This window comes from Ranitomeya imitator, chromosome 1, assembly GCF_032444005.1.
Source record: "Ranitomeya imitator isolate aRanImi1 chromosome 1, aRanImi1.pri, whole genome shotgun sequence".
NCBI classification, from domain to species: Eukaryota; Metazoa; Chordata; class Amphibia; order Anura; family Dendrobatidae; genus Ranitomeya; species Ranitomeya imitator.
In genome coordinates, this window is record NC_091282.1 from 373,067,928 (window position 1) to 373,086,673 (window position 18,746).

The 18,746-nt window shown below is 41.7% G+C and overlaps 1 protein-coding gene and 2 long non-coding RNA genes across 3 annotated transcripts in view; 1 reads left to right on the forward strand and 2 right to left on the reverse strand.

Moving 5' to 3' along the window:
* Nucleotides 1-5,592, forward strand: part of PRMT5 (protein arginine methyltransferase 5) — a 33,247-nt gene extending 27,655 nt beyond the window's left edge. The window contains exons 14-17 of the mRNA XM_069761779.1: nucleotides 530-623; nucleotides 3,738-3,854; nucleotides 3,975-4,039; nucleotides 5,253-5,592. Coding sequence (XP_069617880.1) covers nucleotides 530-623; nucleotides 3,738-3,854; nucleotides 3,975-4,039; nucleotides 5,253-5,405 — 429 coding nt within the window. The 3' untranslated portion in view covers nucleotides 5,406-5,592. The remainder of the gene's footprint in view (nucleotides 1-529; nucleotides 624-3,737; nucleotides 3,855-3,974; nucleotides 4,040-5,252) is intronic.
* A 4,642-nt stretch (nucleotides 5,593-10,234) lies between these two features.
* On the reverse strand, nucleotides 10,235-11,112 carry LOC138657804 (uncharacterized). Its single transcript, XR_011317194.1, has 2 exons — nucleotides 10,994-11,112; nucleotides 10,235-10,480 (listed from the first exon to the last, which is right to left on the reverse strand). It is a non-coding gene; the product is annotated as an uncharacterized lncRNA (long non-coding RNA).
* A 3,590-nt stretch (nucleotides 11,113-14,702) lies between these two features.
* LOC138657805 (uncharacterized) lies at nucleotides 14,703-15,582 on the reverse strand. Its single transcript, XR_011317195.1, has 2 exons — nucleotides 15,465-15,582; nucleotides 14,703-14,948 (listed from the first exon to the last, which is right to left on the reverse strand). It is a non-coding gene; the product is annotated as an uncharacterized lncRNA (long non-coding RNA).
* Nucleotides 15,583-18,746: the final 3,164 nt, after the last annotated feature.

Consider the following 18,746-nt stretch of genomic DNA (forward strand, 5'->3'; position numbering starts at 1 on the left):
CAGGGATTTTTGTGTTACTCACCGTAAAATCCTTTTCTCCGAGTCGTTCATTGGGTGACACAGCTCCCTCCCTATTCATTTTATTTGTCTATGGGGTTGTTCAGACTGTAGTATTAATCTAGAAATGTTGTCTTTGCTCTAATGCTGTTTGTTGTCTCCTACTGCTTGTGCACCAAACTGGAGCTGTCAGGGCCAGTGGCAAGGTGTATACTATGGAGTAGGAGCTAACTTTTTTTTTATACCTACTTAGTGTCAGCCTCCTGGCGGCAGTAGCATACACCCACAGTCCTGTGTCCCCCAATGAACGACTCGGAAAAAAAGGATTTTACGGTGAGTAACACAAAAATCCCTGTTTTCCATTGAGGCTGTGTAGACGTACATATGATACCAGTGTTTGTCCTCCAGCCCATGCACTACAGCGTCCGAAGTGCAGCCGTTACTGGAGTGCGCATAATGACTTGATGGCAGTGTGTACAGTGATGTATTCCTGCCTTACCGTCGGTCATAGCAGAATGTTCTTGTTTTCCAGGCACAGTTTGAGATGCCGTATGTGGTGAGACTGCACAACTTCCACCAGCTCTCGGATCCCTTACCGTGTTTCACGTTTCGACATCCAAATAAAGGTGATTGTTGCGATTAACCGTGGGGATGTTTATATAGCCCCATTCTTCATGTGACATACCTGCATATTACATGGTGTGCCGATGCATCAAGCCGGCTAGGAAGCAAAGGTCGAAGCTAGATCTGATCACTGATGGTTAACACCTTAAATGCCTCTGAAAGTTGCATTGAAGGCACTTGATCTTGCTTCGGCTGCTTTTTGCTCCAGGTTCAGATGGGTTGTTGGGATAGCTGTCACGGATCCCTACTCCGTGGTGTCCTATTCCGTCACGTGCCTGCTCTCACACGTGACTTAGATTAACCCTTGCAGGCACAACCCCATCTCCCCACTCTCAGTCCAGCATTCAACCTCTGTCCTATGCTGTAATGTGAGGATAAATCACACACCGACCCAGGCCACACACCCGCTCATACGCGCTGCCACTACTCATCGAATACACGGGCGATGAGTCCCAGAAATAACTAATAATAATATGTTTATCACTCATAAGGCTCGCACACCTCTAGGCTATGGATTCTTTAGAACATTCAAGGTTCAACTTAATAAAGTTTATACTTTAATAGCAAAAGGTTCAATACTTACAATAAGAAAAAGGTATAAGAATATGATAATAAAAAGACATACAACTTATGCAAACAATGTCAAAATAAACAGGATAAACTTACAGAAATCATCTAACTTGTAGTCTGCTTTCTGCTCCCTGAGGGGGGGTGAATGGAATTGTAGAACACATCAGCTTCTCAGGCTGCCCTCACATGTGAACCTCACATCTCCTCCAGTCTCTCTCTCCAGTCATCACAAGTCACCTACAGTAACTACAATCTTTAATCTCTCCCTCTCCTCTGGCATTTTCCCCTCCTCCTTCAAACACTCTATCATTACTCCATTACTAAAGAAACCCACCCTCGACCCATCCTGCACAAACAACTACAGACCGGTCTCCAATCTCCCCTTCATCTCTGAACTCTTGGAGCGCCTGATATACTCCCGCTTTACCCGTCCGGTTTCCGCCCCCTACATTCGACAGAAACTGCACTCATCAAAGTGACCAATGACCTTCTGACAGCAAAACGTAATGGTGACCACTCTCCGCTCATTCTTCTCGACCTTTCTGCAGCTTTTGACACTGTTGACCACCCTCTCCTGCTCTCTAGGCTCCAGTCACTAGGCATTAAGGACACCGCTCTCTCCTGGTTCTCCTCCTACCTTTCTGACCACTCCTTCAGTGTTCTGTTCCCTGGCTCCACTTCATCTCCTCTTCCTCTCACTGTTGGGGTACCTCTGGGCTCAGTCCTTGGCCCCCTTCTCTTCTCCCACTACACGGCCCCAATTGGACAGACCATCAGCAGATTTGGCTTTCAGTACCATCTTTATGCTGATGACACACAACTATACACGTTATCCCCTGACCTTACCACCGCTGTACTACAGAACACCACTGACTGTCTGTCCGCAGTCTCCAACATCATGTCTGCTCTCTATCTGAAACTCAACCTCTCCAAAACTGAACTTCTTCTGCTCCCGCCATCTACTAACCTCCCTAAATCTGACATTTCCCTCTCCGTGGATGGCACCATAATAACACCCGATCTCTCCTTCACCTCCCATATACAATCTCTTGCCCGCTCGTGCCGCTTACACCTAAAGAACATCTCTAGAATCCGCCCTTTTCTCACCATGGAGACAACAAAAACCCTCACTGTCGCCCTGATCCACTCCCGCCTGGACTACTGCAATGCTCTATTAATTGGCCTCCCCCTCACTCGACTTTCCCCTCTCCAGTCTATCCTTAATGCAGCAGCCAGGGTTGTCCATCTGGCTAATCGTTACTCGGACGCGTCCGCTCTTCGCCAGTCGTTACACTTGGCTGCCCATTCATTACAAGATACAATTCAAAGTACTTGTTCTCACCCACAAAGCTCTCCACAGTGCGGCACCCCCTTACATCTCCTCCCTCATTTCTGTCTATCAGCCTAACAGACCACTGCGCTCTGCAAATGACTTTCGACTAACCTCTGCACTAATCCGTACCTCCCACTCCCGACTCCAAGACTTCTCCCGTGCTGCGCCAATCCTCTGGAATGCTCTACCCCAAGATATTAGGACCATCCACAATTTGCATAGTTTTAGGCGCTCGCTCAAAACACATTTGTTCAGAGCGGCCTATCACGTTCACTAATCAAAGTAATTTTATGTTTGTGTGTGTGTGTGTAGCCCATTCATTATCCCAATCTATCCCCCACCCCCTGAAGATGGCTGGACCATCATTGTAAATACACACCTGTACTTTGTATCTCCCGCACCACATTGTAGATTGTAAGCTCTCACGAGCAGGGTCGTCTTGTGTTGCTTTAATTATTGTATTGTTAACGTTGTTACTTATGACTGTTGTGTTTGAAGCTGTTAAACTGTAAAGCGCTGCGGAATATGTTGGCGCTATATAAATAAAGATTATTATTATTATTATTATTATTACTGGGGCTTGTCACTGCCATCTTAGTACTCCGGTCATACAGTGTGGGCTTCAAAAGACTGTGATGTTTCCTATATACTGTAGTACTGAGGTATAAAGAACAAGCCAAGTGATAGACTAGACTAAGTTGTATAACCGGCAAGAGAAGTTTAAGAAAACTTTTTTTTTGTTAGTAGGATTTCCAACCTTCTGGGCCACTTGCTGTCCCTGATATACTAGACACCAGAGCTAGTCATGGGTTACATGTCACCAGAGATAGCAGAGCCCGACTGACTCTTTGCACCGGTTTTGTCACTGGCACATGACTCCATACTAGGCACATATGGCTTTGTAGAACAGACCTTTTACATTAGGTTGGTTTGTTTTACTGGGGATAGCATTATATTTGTGTTCTTCAGTATCTTTGGTAGGCTTTTTAGTGATAATTAAGGTAGCCTCTTCTATACCGTAGTGTCTGGGCAGTACAGTTTCAGATCTAGTCCCAGAGGTCTACTTATCCAATACTGATCCATGCTAGAGCCAATATATAGTACTGTAATTTATAGCTCCTTTTCTAGGATATATTCAGGAGATGCAATCTGCAGCTGTGTGCCCCTGTCTGACTTCTGTGTAATAGGGTTGGGTGTCCTGTTCTCTTTTCAGATCCAGTGATTGACAATAATCGCTACCGCTGCCTGAAATACGACATAAAGCTCAACACTGTGCTGCATGGATTTGCGGGATACTTCCATACGGTGCTCTATAAGGATGTTACGCTAAGTTAGTACTTCGTCTTCACAGCCTAAGATGCTACTTTTCTTTAAAAAAACAAAATCTTGTTTTTTTTTTTGCCGCTGTAACCTAAATAAACTTATTTTTAGCACATTATATCAATTACAGGTATTTGCCCCGAGACACATTCTCCAGGAATGTTTTCTTGGTTTCCTATTCTGTTTCCAATAAAGGTGAGTTTTGTGTTAGAAATGACCATTGTCTAATGAAATGTGTGTGTGATAATGGCACTCCTCGACCATGCCAAAGTAACTGTTCTACACGGTGAGCGACAAGCCACAATTGGGTTACATATTACCTCAAGCTTATCTAATAATGAAGACAGTGGTGGCATCAAGTCTCCTGGTGCCCAGTGACCCCCTCAGCTGAGTAGAGCTGCTCGCGTGGCAGGGATGGTGGCCGCTCAGAAGCTGGGAATTGTTGTTCTATGGAAACTTTGGGGTCACTGTTAATTACTGAACTTCTAAGCTTTCCTATTGTCTGGACCCCCATTTAAGTGCTTACATAATTGAGTATTTAGGTGCCACAACAGCAGCTGGCATGGTTCCCATTCTGACACTGTAATACTACAGTTGCTTCCTATGTCTGTAGTATAAGCTGGTCCAGTATCTTTTGGCTCTTTATGGATGACTTTGTACTATGTGCTGTACTAGAATAACACTTTAGGACCCTTGGAGTGACTTTCCAGGATCACTAATAAAATCAAAATTCTTTAACTCCACTATGCTTATTTAGGCTACGTTCACATTAGCGTTTTGCGTGTTTGCATCGGGCGACGCAGCGGCGACGCATGCGTCATGCGCCCCTATATTTAACATGGGGGACGCATGGACATGCGCTGTGCTGCGTTGTGCGACGCATGCGGGTTTTTTGCCGCAAGCATCGGGCGTAGAAAACGCAACAAGTTGCATTTTTCTTGCGTCCAAATTTCGGCAAAAAAGGACGCATGCGTCGCAAAACGCAGCGTTTTTGCATGCGTTTTGGTGCGTTTTTATTTGCGTTGTGCGTTGTGTCGCCGACGCAGCGGCGCACAACGCAAATGTGAACGTAGCCTAATGTCCTTCCTTTGTGATAGGACATCAATCCCGTACACTTTAATGAAAGCTGAGTTATGATACCCCAGAACGGCCACTACATATTGTATGGAACTGTGCTGTCCCAGCTTTGTACGCTGTGGACATCCAGCAGGAGCTGCAAACAGCTGATCGGTGGGGGGTGTCTGGTCAGACCCCACTGACTGACAGGTAGATGCAGGTCCTGGACAGCCCCTTTATGGAAAATCCATTGCTATTGTTGTCCACTTTGTGTCAGACTTGCCTGTATTATCAATTCTCTGATGCCCCAGTTTTATCTTATGTACTAATTTTCGATTTCTCTATTCTTTAGCAACCAATTCCTTTGCGGGAAGGAGATACAGTACATGTACAGTTCTGGCGTTGTAACAATGGCAAGAAAGTCTGGTACGAGTGGGCTGTGACATCTCCAAGCTGCTCTGCAATTCACAATCCCACCGGTCGCTCCTACACCATCGGACTGTGACCATCGTGCTGGACTCCTACTATGGCTGCTGATTGCCGCTGGTAGCAGACTGTATAATACAGACTTGATGGATGCTCTAAAGTGTACCGCCACTACCGGAGTATAGACTTTTACCAGAAATCCTCAGTAAAACCTCTTAGTTTTTTTTATCATGTGAAAATAGAAGCAGTAAATATTGAACTGTTAACTGTTCTCCTTGCCTTACTTGTGGACGTCTGTATGGGGCCAGTTTTGTGTGTACGTACATATGCACTGTATAGCAGATCATCACCAGCAGAAGAACACAGAGAATTCCTACCTTCATCATTCTCATTGATACTGATTGCTGAATGTAATTGGGGTACATACACACTGTACATTTGTTGCAGAAATTCCTGCCACTGTCTCAATTATTTGCACGGGATTTGCAGAAACGCATAATTTTTTTTTTTTTTTTACCTTTTTGAATTTGAAGGATTGCCTCCTATGCTATATTCTATTTTAGGGTCAGAATTCTTGAATACAGTATCCTCAGGGGTATGTTGTTCACACTACCTCTTTTTCCATCAACCAAAAACGCCAGTTTTTAAAATTGACGCTTTAGAAAACTTTTTGCATTCGTTTACAAAACTGGATTTTCTTTTTTTTTTTTTTTTTTTTGTTTTAGCACTTTTAGATTGTTTCCTGAGCACTTGTCCAAAGGTTTTTTGTTTTTTTACAGCATTGGGGTATGTGCACATTGGCCGATTTGTCAAAGCTTCTAGGCCAGAAAACTAGCCTAAAAGCTTAAACATGGCACACAATTTTTGCACAATGGAGAGTTGTAGAAAAATACTGCAAGTTTGGTCATTATAACCTCTGTTTGAATCGGCTCCAATAAAATAGGCGGAGCTAGGGAGGAGCCGAGGCAGGATGGCACATGGTCACACCCACTTGTCAGTTATCAAAAGGTCCATCGTTTTGTACACCAGAATTGATACAGCAGTCAAGGTTCCTCAGTCTTTATGCTGAAATTTTGCATTATAAAATGAGGAAATTCTCCATATCCTCCTCAAAAACTTCTGGCCCATTTGAACAAAGCTTTTATGCCAGTATTTGAGTGTAAAGTGAAAAATCTCAGGATTAGAGTGCACCTTGATGCTGCACAAAAATTTGGTGAATATTGGTGTTCTGCCATTTTTGTCCAGCTCTGAGAAAGGGGGAAGGACGGGCACGGCGACCCTCATCAATATCGAGCGTTGGCACTTGCATGCCAGAAATCTTACTCCAGCTCCTAGCCACAAATAACTTTTCAGCACAGTTTTCAAAATTAGAAATCTTGCTAGGGTGCAAGGAGCTAAAACAAAACCACATATTAGCCGAGATCAGCAAAATATTCACACACATTAGTAGTAAAGGCCCCAACTGCAATACAGCCCAGACCGATTGTGTCTGGAAGTACGGTAACTTCTCAGCATAAAGTAATAAAACGCCTACATGAGACAATACGGGATAGACGACCACAAAAATATGAATACATGTATTTAATGACAAATGCCAATAGACAAACAAGTTCAAACCATAAGATCAGACAGCGGAAGGTGACGGGTACTGTTTGAGTATGGAGTCGGACGCTTCCTATTATTGCTGCTTGGAGATCGTTCTGTAGCGCACATTAGCCGCATGGCCATCGTGTGATTTGATATGATAATGTCTTTTAACCCTTTCCCGACCTTTGACGCAGCGTATGCCTCATGAAAACCTGTGCCAATCCGACCTGTGACGCAGCATATGCATCATGGCCGGATTGGGCTCCTGCAGGCCGGGTGAAAGGGTTAACTGTAATTTCACCCGGCCTGCAGGGACAGGGGGAGTTGTACTTTAGCCCCGTGGCTACGATCGCTCTGATTGGCTGTTGAAAGTGACGTTTGTCTTTCACTTTCAATCAGATCGATAGTAAGATTTCACCAATGAAAGTTGGTGAAATTTTACAATCCAGCTATGGCCGATGCTGCAATAGCATCAGCCATGGCTGGAGATCGCGATGTGCCCCCCACCGATCACCTCCCCTCCGTCCTCTGTCCTGTCATTTCCTGTCCTCCGCTCCCCACCGTCCTCCTGTTCGGTCCCCCCCCCGCTGTCCTGTCCACCCCCCTGTCAAATCCCCCCCATCATACTTACCGACCTCCCGTGTGCCTCCCGGTGTCCATCCGGCTGCTGCATGGGCGCCGCCATCTTGGAAAATGGCGGGCGCATGCGCAGTGCGCCCGAGGAATCTGCCGGCCGGCATATTCGTTACAAGTACATTTTGATCGCTGTAATAGGTTCTATCACAGCGATCAAAATAAAAAAAATAATGAATAAACCCCCCCTTTATCACCCCCATAGGTAGGGACAAAAATAAAATAAAGATTTTTTTTTTTCTTTGCAGGGTTAGGGTTAGTTCACACTGCGTCTAAGCAGTCCGTTAGACGGACTACGTTACACCACGGCATAAACGCGGTGTAACGTAGTCCGTTACGGCCGCCATTGACAGCAATATCGGACGCATCACTAGCGCACGCCCACAATGGGTGTACACTAGGGATGTGCCATCATTGAGTGACGGACCCGGAGACGCGGGCTGCAGCGTTTCCGGGTCCGTCACTGCTAGCGCAGATAGAGCTAGCAGATGCTCTATCTGCGCTAGCGCGATGCAAATGTCGGCACTTGCGCCAGCAGCAGCCCGTTAGCGTATGTGCTGAACAGGCTGCTGCTAGCGCAATGTGAACCTGGCCTTAGGGTTGGGGTTTGGGTTACGGCTAGAATTAGGGTTAGAACTAGGGTTAGGGTTAGAATTAGGCTTTGTGCACACGGTGCGGATCTGCAGCAGATTTGGCTGCGGATCTGCAGCGGATTGGCCGCTGCGGATTCGTAGCAGTTTTCCATCAGGTTTACAGTACCATGTAAACCTATGGAAAACCAAATCCGCTGTGCCCATGGTGCGGAAAATACCGCGCGGAAACGCTGTGTTGTATTTTCCGCAGCATATCAATTCTTTGTGCGGATTCCGCAGCGTTTTACACCTGTTCCTCAATAGGAATCCACAGGTGAAATCCGCACAAAAAACACTGGAAATCCGCGGTAAATCCGCAGGTAAAATGCAATGCCTTCTACCTGCGGATTTTTCAAAAATGGTGCGGAAAAATCTCACACGAATCCGCAACGTGGGCACATAGCCTTAGGGTTAGAATTAGGGCTAGGGTTGGAAATAAGGTTAAGATTAGGCTGTGGTTAGGGTTATGGTTAGGGGTGTGTTGGGGTTAGGGGTGTGTTGGGGTTAGGGTTGTGGTTAGGGGTGTGTTGGGGTTAGGGTTGTGATTAGGGTTATGGCTAGAGTTGGGATTAGGGTTAGGGGTGTGTTGGGGTTAGTGTTGGAGGTAGAATTGAGGGGTTTCCACTGTTAAGGCACATCAGGGGTCTCCAAACGCAACATGGCGCCACCATTGATTCCAGTCAATCTTGCATTCAAAAAGTCAAATGGTGCTCCCTCCTTTCCGAGCCCCGACGTGCACCCAAACAGTGGTTTACCCCCACATATTTGGTATCAGTCTACTCAGGACAAACTCGGCAACAACTATTGGGGTCCAATTTCTCCTGTTACCCTTGTGAAAATAAAAAATTGCTTGCTAAAACATCATTTTTGAGAAAAGAAACCAGATTTTTTATTTTCATGGTTGTGCGTTGTAAACTTCTGTGAAGCACTTGGGGGTTCAAAGTGCTCACCACATATCTAGATAAGTTCCTTAATAGTCTCGAAAAAAATCCAGCACACTGTTTCTCCAAACACGGTGAAATTTATTAGAAATGTAAATTTATTTCATTTCGTATTCAAGCAAAATGCGCACAAAAAGGACCAAAAAGGTACGGTATCAAAATCCACATGAGGTAGGTATCATATTTCAACGTTTCGGCTATAGCATTAGCCTTTATCAAGAGATACCTAAATATGGCGATATAAATTCAAATTACTAACAAAAATAATAAATACAAAAGAGCAAAAATATGTAAAAATAAAGCATAATAAACTATATACGGTACATATGCAATTATAAAGCTTACACCCGAAGACATTTGATACTCATTGGTAAAATAAAGACTCCATCCTATACATATATCTCCAAGCAACAGACCATTGTGTTAGGAAAAAATATGTATCAAATATGTTCAAAAATCCATAGTCAGATACCACAAAGCTTGAAAAAACTAATGTAACAGCTCACACAGCAGTATGTGTCCCTGTTAATATATATCCCATGTAATGTTGTGAAGGAATAAATGAAAAATATGTAAAAAAATATATAAAAATATATATGAAAAATGACAATTATAGAAAAATGATTGCAAAAAATATTGCAAAAACACTGCAAAAATATAACCAAAATATCGCGAGAATATCAGAAGAATATCTCCAAAAGCATGTGTACACATACACACATATACACATGCATACAAAAATATACACATGTATACACGCGTGCACATATACACATACACTAGACAAGATACTAAGCAAAATATCCCTGCTCAATCTCCGGAAAGCAAAAGAAAACCCAGGAAGCCAAAGTGAAAGCATCCATACACTATAAATGGACGCCAAAAGGGATATTTTGCTTAGTATCTTGTCTAGTGTATGCGTATGTGTATATGTGCACGCGTGTATACATGTGTATATTTTTGTATATATGTGTGTATGTGTACACATGCTTTTGGAGATATTCTTCTGATATTCTCGCGATATTTTGGTTATATTTTTGCAGTGTTTTTGCAATATTTTTTGCAATCATTTTTCTATAATTACAAAGTCAATAAAAAATACTCCGGCACTCAAGAACGATGCAAAGAATTTTTAATTCAAACATGAAGTGTCCAAAAGATGGGACTCCTTATCCAAAAGAAATTTGTATAACCAAAAATTTCCATATGCATATGTTCCTTATAAACATAAATGATTCAGGACTCCAATTTGTCCGTGAAGCGATAATCCCCACATAAATATTTCATAGGTATAGGATTCTATATACAGACATGTAGTTCAACGTTTCGGCCAAATAGCCTTCCTCAAGAAACATCTGTAGCTGAAACGTATATAAGAACAAAATATAAGTAAAAAACGTGTAGAAAGAAAAAGGAAAAAACGAAAACACAAAAAAGTCAGTTGGAGTTCCCAATCCAAAAAAATGATTACTATACATTAATCTAACCAGGTCTATAGGACATCTGATGTAGAGATATAAACAATAGAACATATGAAATGGGCATAACCCAAAATAGCATCCTATAAAGAGAGGCCTCCTCAAAACACTAAAATAAAGTCAGATGAGCAGAGAAAAGTACGTCTACACCCGTGACTATAAGCAATACCAAAAGGTATAATGGATATATAGTGTCAATTGAATCACCCAGTATATAAAGGTCTTACTTGAAACAATTTCTTCAAGGGAAAAATATCACGCAGCGCTGTAAGTATAGAAAAAAACTTCATATAACCTCATAAAAAGGGAGGGAAAAAGGTAAAAAACAAAAGAGGGGGGAAAAAAACAATGTCTGAGGCACTTAAATACACAAGCGGTCCTCTGAGATGGAGTTACCTTCAGTGTATGGATGGAAAAGAACGTCGCCAAACGTGCCACCGTGTTGTGCGGTCCGAAAGCAGGAGCTGGATGAGATGGCAACAGAGAGTCCTGTGGTGAGGACGCACAGGGCCGGCTTTTTATACTTCCGGTGCCCATATGTGAGATAGTGCTTCCGGAATCAGGGGGACGCCGAGGCGTGGAGTTTAGTGCGCATGTGCCCTCCGGAAAAAGTCGGAAAAGACCGAGTCCCACTTAATATAGAAAGATAGTGAGTGCGCATGCGTAGATTGATCGCGGCGCTACATTTATCTCGGACCTCCGCTGGTGAACTGTAAAAAGGAGAAAAGGAAGAGTTAACAGAGGAGGAGTGCATAATTATATAACATACATGTACATAATATGTCCTCTTATAAAAAATTATATATATTTGAAAAACCTAAATATATATAGGTAAAGAGAGACAGTCTAAATGCATCATGTCCAGAATATTGAAACAACATCAGTTTTCATATAAGTGTATCCAGAGGACTGAGATTCCGACGGGGAACCATGTATAGGAATAATGATAAAATATAGAGGTCAAGATGGTGAATGAGCTAGCATTTCAAAGACGGAATTCATACTCCCTATTGAGACCCAAAGGAGTCAGAGTCTGAAGTGTATGAATCCAAAAGGATTCTCGATCCTTAAGTCTCTGAATTCTATCACCTCCCCTTCTCAATGGAGGAACGTGGTCAATGATTTGATATCGTAATTGAGAAATGCCATGATGGTGTTCTAAAAAATGAGCCGGGATGGGGAGAAGTGTTCTCCCACATCTGATGGTAGATTTATGTTGAGAAATGCGGTCTCGGATATGCTGGGTAGTTTCTCCCACATATCCGAGACCGCATAGACACTTTATAAGGTACACCACATAGGATGAATCACAGGAGAAATGTCCCTTAATGGGATATCTTTTACCTGTCCGTGGATGAGTAAAGGAATCCCCTTTGGTAATATTTGAACATTGCAGACAGCTTAAACATGGAAAGGTTCCATTACGTGGTGTAGAAAGAACCCTTTGTATTTGTCTCCTATTGGGTGAACCTACGTCAGCTCGAACCAGAAAATTTCTCAAGTTCTGGGACCTTTTATTACAAATGATGGGATTAGAATGGAATTCTTTAACTTCAGGGTATGCCCTCCGTAAGATGTTCCAATGTTTCAGTATACAATGATTAAGGAGATAATTAAAGGGATGAAATGTCCTCACAAAAGCCAACCGAGGGATTTTGTGATCTAATGATGTTCGGTTTTCATTAGTACTGTCGACTAATATGGAATGGGGATACCCTCTATTCTGGAATTTGGTATTCATATCATGATGTCTAGTGCGTCGAGTGTCTGGATTGGACACAATCCTGTCAATTCTAATGTGTTGTGATTTCGGAAGTGACTTCTTCACGTGTTTGGGATGACAACTGTCATATCTCAGCAAACTGTTCTTGTCAGTAGGTTTCACATATAAATCGGTTTCTATATTTCTGTCCTCTTTAATAATAACGGTAGTATCCAAAAAATTCATCGAACACGAATCATGACTAATTGAGAAGGTAAGGCCAGGTACATATTCATTAAGATCCTTATAGAAAGAGAGAAGGGTCTTGTCATCACCGGTCCAAATGAAAAAAATGTCGTCTATGAAACGTTTCCAGTAAATTACATGTAATTTAAAGCTGGGGTGTGGATATACGTATGAAGTCTCAAATTGTCCCATAAATATATTTGCATATGGGGGGGCCACATTAGATCCCATAGCAGTCCCCCTCTTTTGTATGTAAAATTGATCTTCAAAAAGAAAAAAGTTTTTTGTTAAGATGAGTGTAAGTAAATCTTTACAGAAATTGAGTTGATCAATTGAAAAGTTGGTATGTTGGGAAAGAAACAGCATAACTGCCTCCACACCATCCACATGTTTAATGCTAGTGTATAAACTATTAACGTCCATAGATACTAATATACAATCTCTGGGTAAAGTGCCAAGACCTTGTAGGGAAGTCAAAAAGTCTGTAGTATCTTTCAAAAAAGAGACGGTACAAGGGGGGACAAAATCTTATCCAGGGTGATGGCCAGAGGAGAAAAAATGGAGTTGGTAGACGCTACTATAGGGCGTCCGGGGGGTTTTGTCAGATGTTTGTGTACTTTAGGAAGAGTATAGAACACAGGTATGACAGGATGTGGATTAATCAGAAAGTGCCCCAGTTTTTCATCTATAGTACCCAGTCCCCTATAATGAGTAATAAGTTCCTTGATCTCTCTGGCTATGGAAAAAGAAGGGTTATAACTAACGGGTTGATATGTGTCCAGCGCGTTAAGCTGATTACGTATCTCGTCCATATAGTAACTCCGATCTAATATAACAATCGCACCCCCCTTGTCCACCGGTTTTATAATTAACTCTTTATTCTCTTTCAAGGTAAGCAAGGCCCTATGTTCATCATTGGTGAGATTATTTTTAATATGAATATCCCCTCTCACAATTGACCCCAGAACCTCTTGGATGTCTTTTTTAACAAAATCAATATACGTTTCCACTGGATGATAAAAATGTGGTGGTTGGAAAGTACTCGGTACACGTAAATTCAACGCTTGAGAAGTAAAAATGCTCTCTATAGGCTCAGGAGGCAGTGCAGTAGAAATGGATGAGTTTGAAAAATGCGCTTTAAGTCTCACATTTCTGAAGAAACGATAAAGTTCCTGTTCCAGCTGGAAAGTGCTAAATCTGGGTACCGGACAAAAAGTCAAACCTTTTTGTAATATGGTCATTTCTGACGGGGAGAGACAGTATGAGGAGATGTTGTAGACAATATTCGAGGAAATGTCTGTACCTGAGATCTGGTCGTCATCCTGTGTAGATCTTGGCCGTAGTCTCCTCCCCCTCCTCGTCTTCCTCGATTGCCCCGAGCACGACGTGGTTCTAAAAAAGAGGAACGGGTGGTGCCGAAATCACTGTCTGAACTAGTGGAAATGGGGCTGTATTCCCGTCGGATGGGTCTCCGGTTTCTAAAGGAACTAGTCGACTGCCAGCGATAGACTTGATTGTTCCTATAATCATCGGTATCTCGCAGGAACTTGTTCCTCTTCCTGGCCTGTAGAGTGTCACGTAAGTCCGAAACATTTTTGTCTATTTTCTCCTTCAGAATCTGAAAATCCTCTGGTGAAGAAGTACTCTTCAACTGCTGTTCTGATGATGTAATCTTGGTCTTAAGTTCAGAAATCTCTTTCTGTAAGAAATCAATTGTTAGTACAATCAAATCCATAGAGCATTTATTAAGTATAGATTCGAACTTGGTACAAAATTCTGTATTTTCTTGAAACAAAGTAGGTCTGAGTGGTACTCTTAGGCCTCTTGGGATACGTTGTACCCGGTGATATTCCGCCAAGGTAATACTATGAAGGTCTAATGCTGTAAACCGTCTCAAATCTTTTTCAAATTCCCTGGTGCGAAGTTCCTCTGAGGGAGTGTGCAAAAAAGTTCCAGGGGTGGTGATCTGTGAAATAATAGAAGAGGCTTCTTCTTGGTTATAGGATAAAGTGGAAAAAGACATTAAGTCCAAGCAGGGGCTACCCCAAAAAAAGACAATATAAATAGATTAAGGGATGCTCAACTGCTTAATTAATAAAGAAGGTGCTCAGGAGAAAAAATGATCCAAAGTCATTAAAAAATACTCCAGCACTCAAGAACGATGCAAAGAATTTTTAATTCAAACATGAAGTGTCCAAAAGATGGGACTCCTTATCCAAAAGAAATTTGTATAACCAAAAATTTCCATATGCATATGTTCCTTATAAACATAAATGATTCAGGACTCCAATTTGTCCGTGAAGCGATAATCCCCACATAAATATTTCATAGGTATAGGATTCTATATACAGACATGTAGTTCAACGTTTCGGCCAAATAGCCTTCCTCAAGAAACATCTGTAGCTGAAACATATATAAGAACAAAATATAAGTAAAAAACATGTGTAGAAAGAAAAAGGAAAAAACGAAAACACAAAAAAGTCGGTTGGAGTTCCCAATCCAAAAAAATGATTACTATACATTAATCTAACTAGGTCTATAGGACATCTGATGTAGAGATATAAACAATAGAACATATGAAATGGGCATAACCCAAAATAGCATCCTATAAAGAGAGGCCTCCTCAAAACACTAAAATAAAGTCAGATGAGCAGAGAAAAGTACGTCTACACCCGTGACTATAAGCAATACCAAAAGGTATAATGGATATATAGTGTCAATTGAATCACCCAGTATATAAAGGTCTTACTTGAAACAATTTCCTCAAGGGAAAAATATCACACAGCGCTGTAAGTATAGAAAAAAACTTCATATAACCTCATAAAAAGGGAGGGAAAAAGGTAAAAAACAAAAGAGGGGGGAAAAAAAACAATGTCCGAGGCACTTAAATACACAAGCGGTCCTCTGAGATGGAGTTACCTTCAGTGTATGGATGGAAAAGAACGTCGCCAAACGTGCCACCGTGTTGTGCGGTCCGAAAGCAGGAGCTGGATGAGATGGCAACAGAGAGTCCTGTGGTGAGGACGCACAGGGCCGGCTTTTTATACTTCCGGTGCCCATATGTGAGATAGTGCTTCCGGAATCAGGGGGACGCCGAGGCGTGGAGTTTAGTGCGCACTCACTATCTTTCTATATTAAGTGGGACTCGGTCTTTTCCGACTTTTTCCGGAGGGCACATGCGCACTAAACTCCACGCTCCAAGTTTTTTTTCTATACTTACAGCGCTGCGTGATATTTTTCCCTTGAGGAAATTGTTTCAAGTAAGACCTTTATATACTGGGTGATTCAATTGACACTATATATCCATTATACCTTTTGGTATTGCTTATAGTCACGGGTGTAGACGTACTTTTCTCTGCTCATCTGACTTTATTTTAGTGTTTTGAGGAGGCCTCTCTTTATAGGATGCTATTTTGGGTTATGCCCATTTCATATGTTCTATTGTTTATATCTCTACATCAGATGTCCTATAGACCTAGTTAGATTAATGTATAGTAATCATTTTTTTGGATTGGGAACTCCAACCGACTTTTTTGTGTTTTCGTTTTTTCCTTTTTCTTTCTACACATGTTTTTTACTTATATTTTGTTCTTATATATGTTTCAGCTACAGATGTTTCTTGAGGAAGGCTATTTGGCCGAAACGTTGAACTACATGTCTGTACATAGAATCCTATACCTATGAAATATTTATGTGGGGATTATCGCTTCACGGACAAATTGGAGTCCTGAATCATTTATGTTTATAAGGAACATATGCATATGGAAATTTTTGGTTATACAAATTTCTTTTGGATAAGGAGTCCCATCTTTTGGACACTTCATGTTTGAATTAAAAATTCTTTGCATCGTTCTTGAGTGCTGGAGTATTTTTTAATGACTTTGGATCATTTTTTCTCCTGAGCACCTTCTTTATTAATTAAGCAGTTGAGCATCCCTTAATCTATTTATATTGTCTTTTTTTGGGGTAGCCCCTGCTTGGACTTAATGTCTTTTTCCACTTTATCCTATAACCAAGAAGAAGCCTCTTCTATTATTTCACAGATCACCACCCCTGGAACTTTTTTGCACACTCCCTCAGAGGAACTTCGCACCAGGGAATTTGAAAAAGATTTGAGACGGTTTACAGCATTAGACCTTCATAGTATTACCTTGGCGGAATATCACCGGGTACAACGTATCCCAAGAGGCCTAAGAGTACCACTCAGACCTACTTTGTTTCAAGAAAATACAGAATTTTGTACCAAGTTCGAATCTATACTTAATAAATGCTCTATGGATTTGATTGTACTAACAATTGATTTCTTACAGAAAGAGATTTCTGAACTTAAGACCAAGATTACATCATCAGAACAGCAGTTGAAGAGTACTTCTTCACCAGAGGATTTTCAGATTCTGAAGGAGAAAATAGACAAAAATGTTTCGGACTTACGTGACACTCTACAGGCCAGGAAGAGGAACAAGTTCCTGCGAGATACCGATGATTATAGGAACAATCAAGTCTATCGCTGGCAGTCGACTAGTTCCTTTAGAAACCGGAGACCCATCCGACGGGAATACAGCCCCATTTCCACTAGTTCAGACAGTGATTTCGGCACCACCCGTTCCTCTTTTTTAGAACCACGTCGTGCTCGGGGCAATCGAGGAAGACGAGGAGGGGGAGGAGACTACGGCCAAGATCTACACAGGATGACGACCAGATCTCAGGTACAGACATTTCCTCGAATATTGTCTACAACATCTCCTCATACTGTCTCTCCCCGTCAGAAATGACCATATTACAAAAAGGTTTGACTTTTTGTCCGGTACCCAGATTTAGCACTTTCCAGCTGGAACAGGAACTTTATCGTTTCTTCAGAAATGTGAGACTTAAAGCGCATTTTTCAAACTCATCCATTTCTACTGTACTGCCTCCTGAGCCTATAGAGAGCATTTTTACTTCTCAAGCGTTGAATTTACGTGTACCGAGTACTTTCCAACCACCACATTTTTATCATCCAGTGGAAACGTATATTGATTTTGTTAAAAAAGACATCCAAGAGGTTCTGGGGTCAATTGTGAGAGGGGATATTCATATTAAAAATAATCTCACCAATGATGAACATAGGGCCTTGCTTACCTTGAAAGAGAATAAAGAGTTAATTATAAAACCGGCGGACAAGGGGGGTGCGATTGTTATATTAGATCGGAGTTACTATATGGACGAGATACGTAATCAGCTTAACGATCTGGACACATATCAACCCGTTAGTTATAACCCTTCTTTTTCCATAGCCAGAGAGATCAAGGAACTTATTACTCATTATAGGGGACTAGGTACTATAGATGAAAAACTGGGGCACTTTCTGATTAATCCACATCCTGTCATACCTGTGTTCTATACTCTTCCTAAAGTACACAAACATCTGACAAAACCCCCCGGACGCCCTATAGTAGCGTCTACCAACTCCATTTTTTCTCCTCTGGCCATCACCCTGGATAAGATTTTGTCCCCCCTTGTACCGCTTATAGTCTCTTTTTTGAAAGATACTACAGACTTTTTGACTTCCCTACAAGGTCTTGGCACTTTACCCAGAGATTGTATATTAGTATCTATGGACGTTAACAGTTTATACACCAGCATTAAACATGTGGATGGTGTGGAGGCAGTTATGCTGTTTCTTTCCCAACATACCAACTTTTCAATTGATCAACTCAATTTCTGTAAAGATTTACTTACACTCATCTTAACCAATAACTTTTTTCTTTTTGAAGATCAATTTTACATACAAAAGAGGGGGACTGCTATGGGATCTAATGTGGCCCCCCCATATGCAAATATATTTATGGGACAATTTGAGACTTCATACGTATATCCACACCCCAGCTTTAAATTACATGTAATTTACTGGAAACGTTTCATAGACGACATTTTTTTCATTCGGACCGGTGATGACAAGACCCTTCTCTCTTTCTATAAGGATCTTAATGAATATGCACCTGGCCTTACCTTCTCAATTAGTCATGATTCGTGTTCGATGAATTTTTTGGATACTACCGTTATTATTAAAGAGGACAGAAATATAGAAACCGATTTATATGTGAAACCTACTGACAAGAACAGTTTGCTGAGATATGACAGTTGTCATCCCAAACACGTGAAGAAGTCACTTCCGAAATCACAACACATTAGAATTGACAGGATTGTGTCCAATCCAGACAC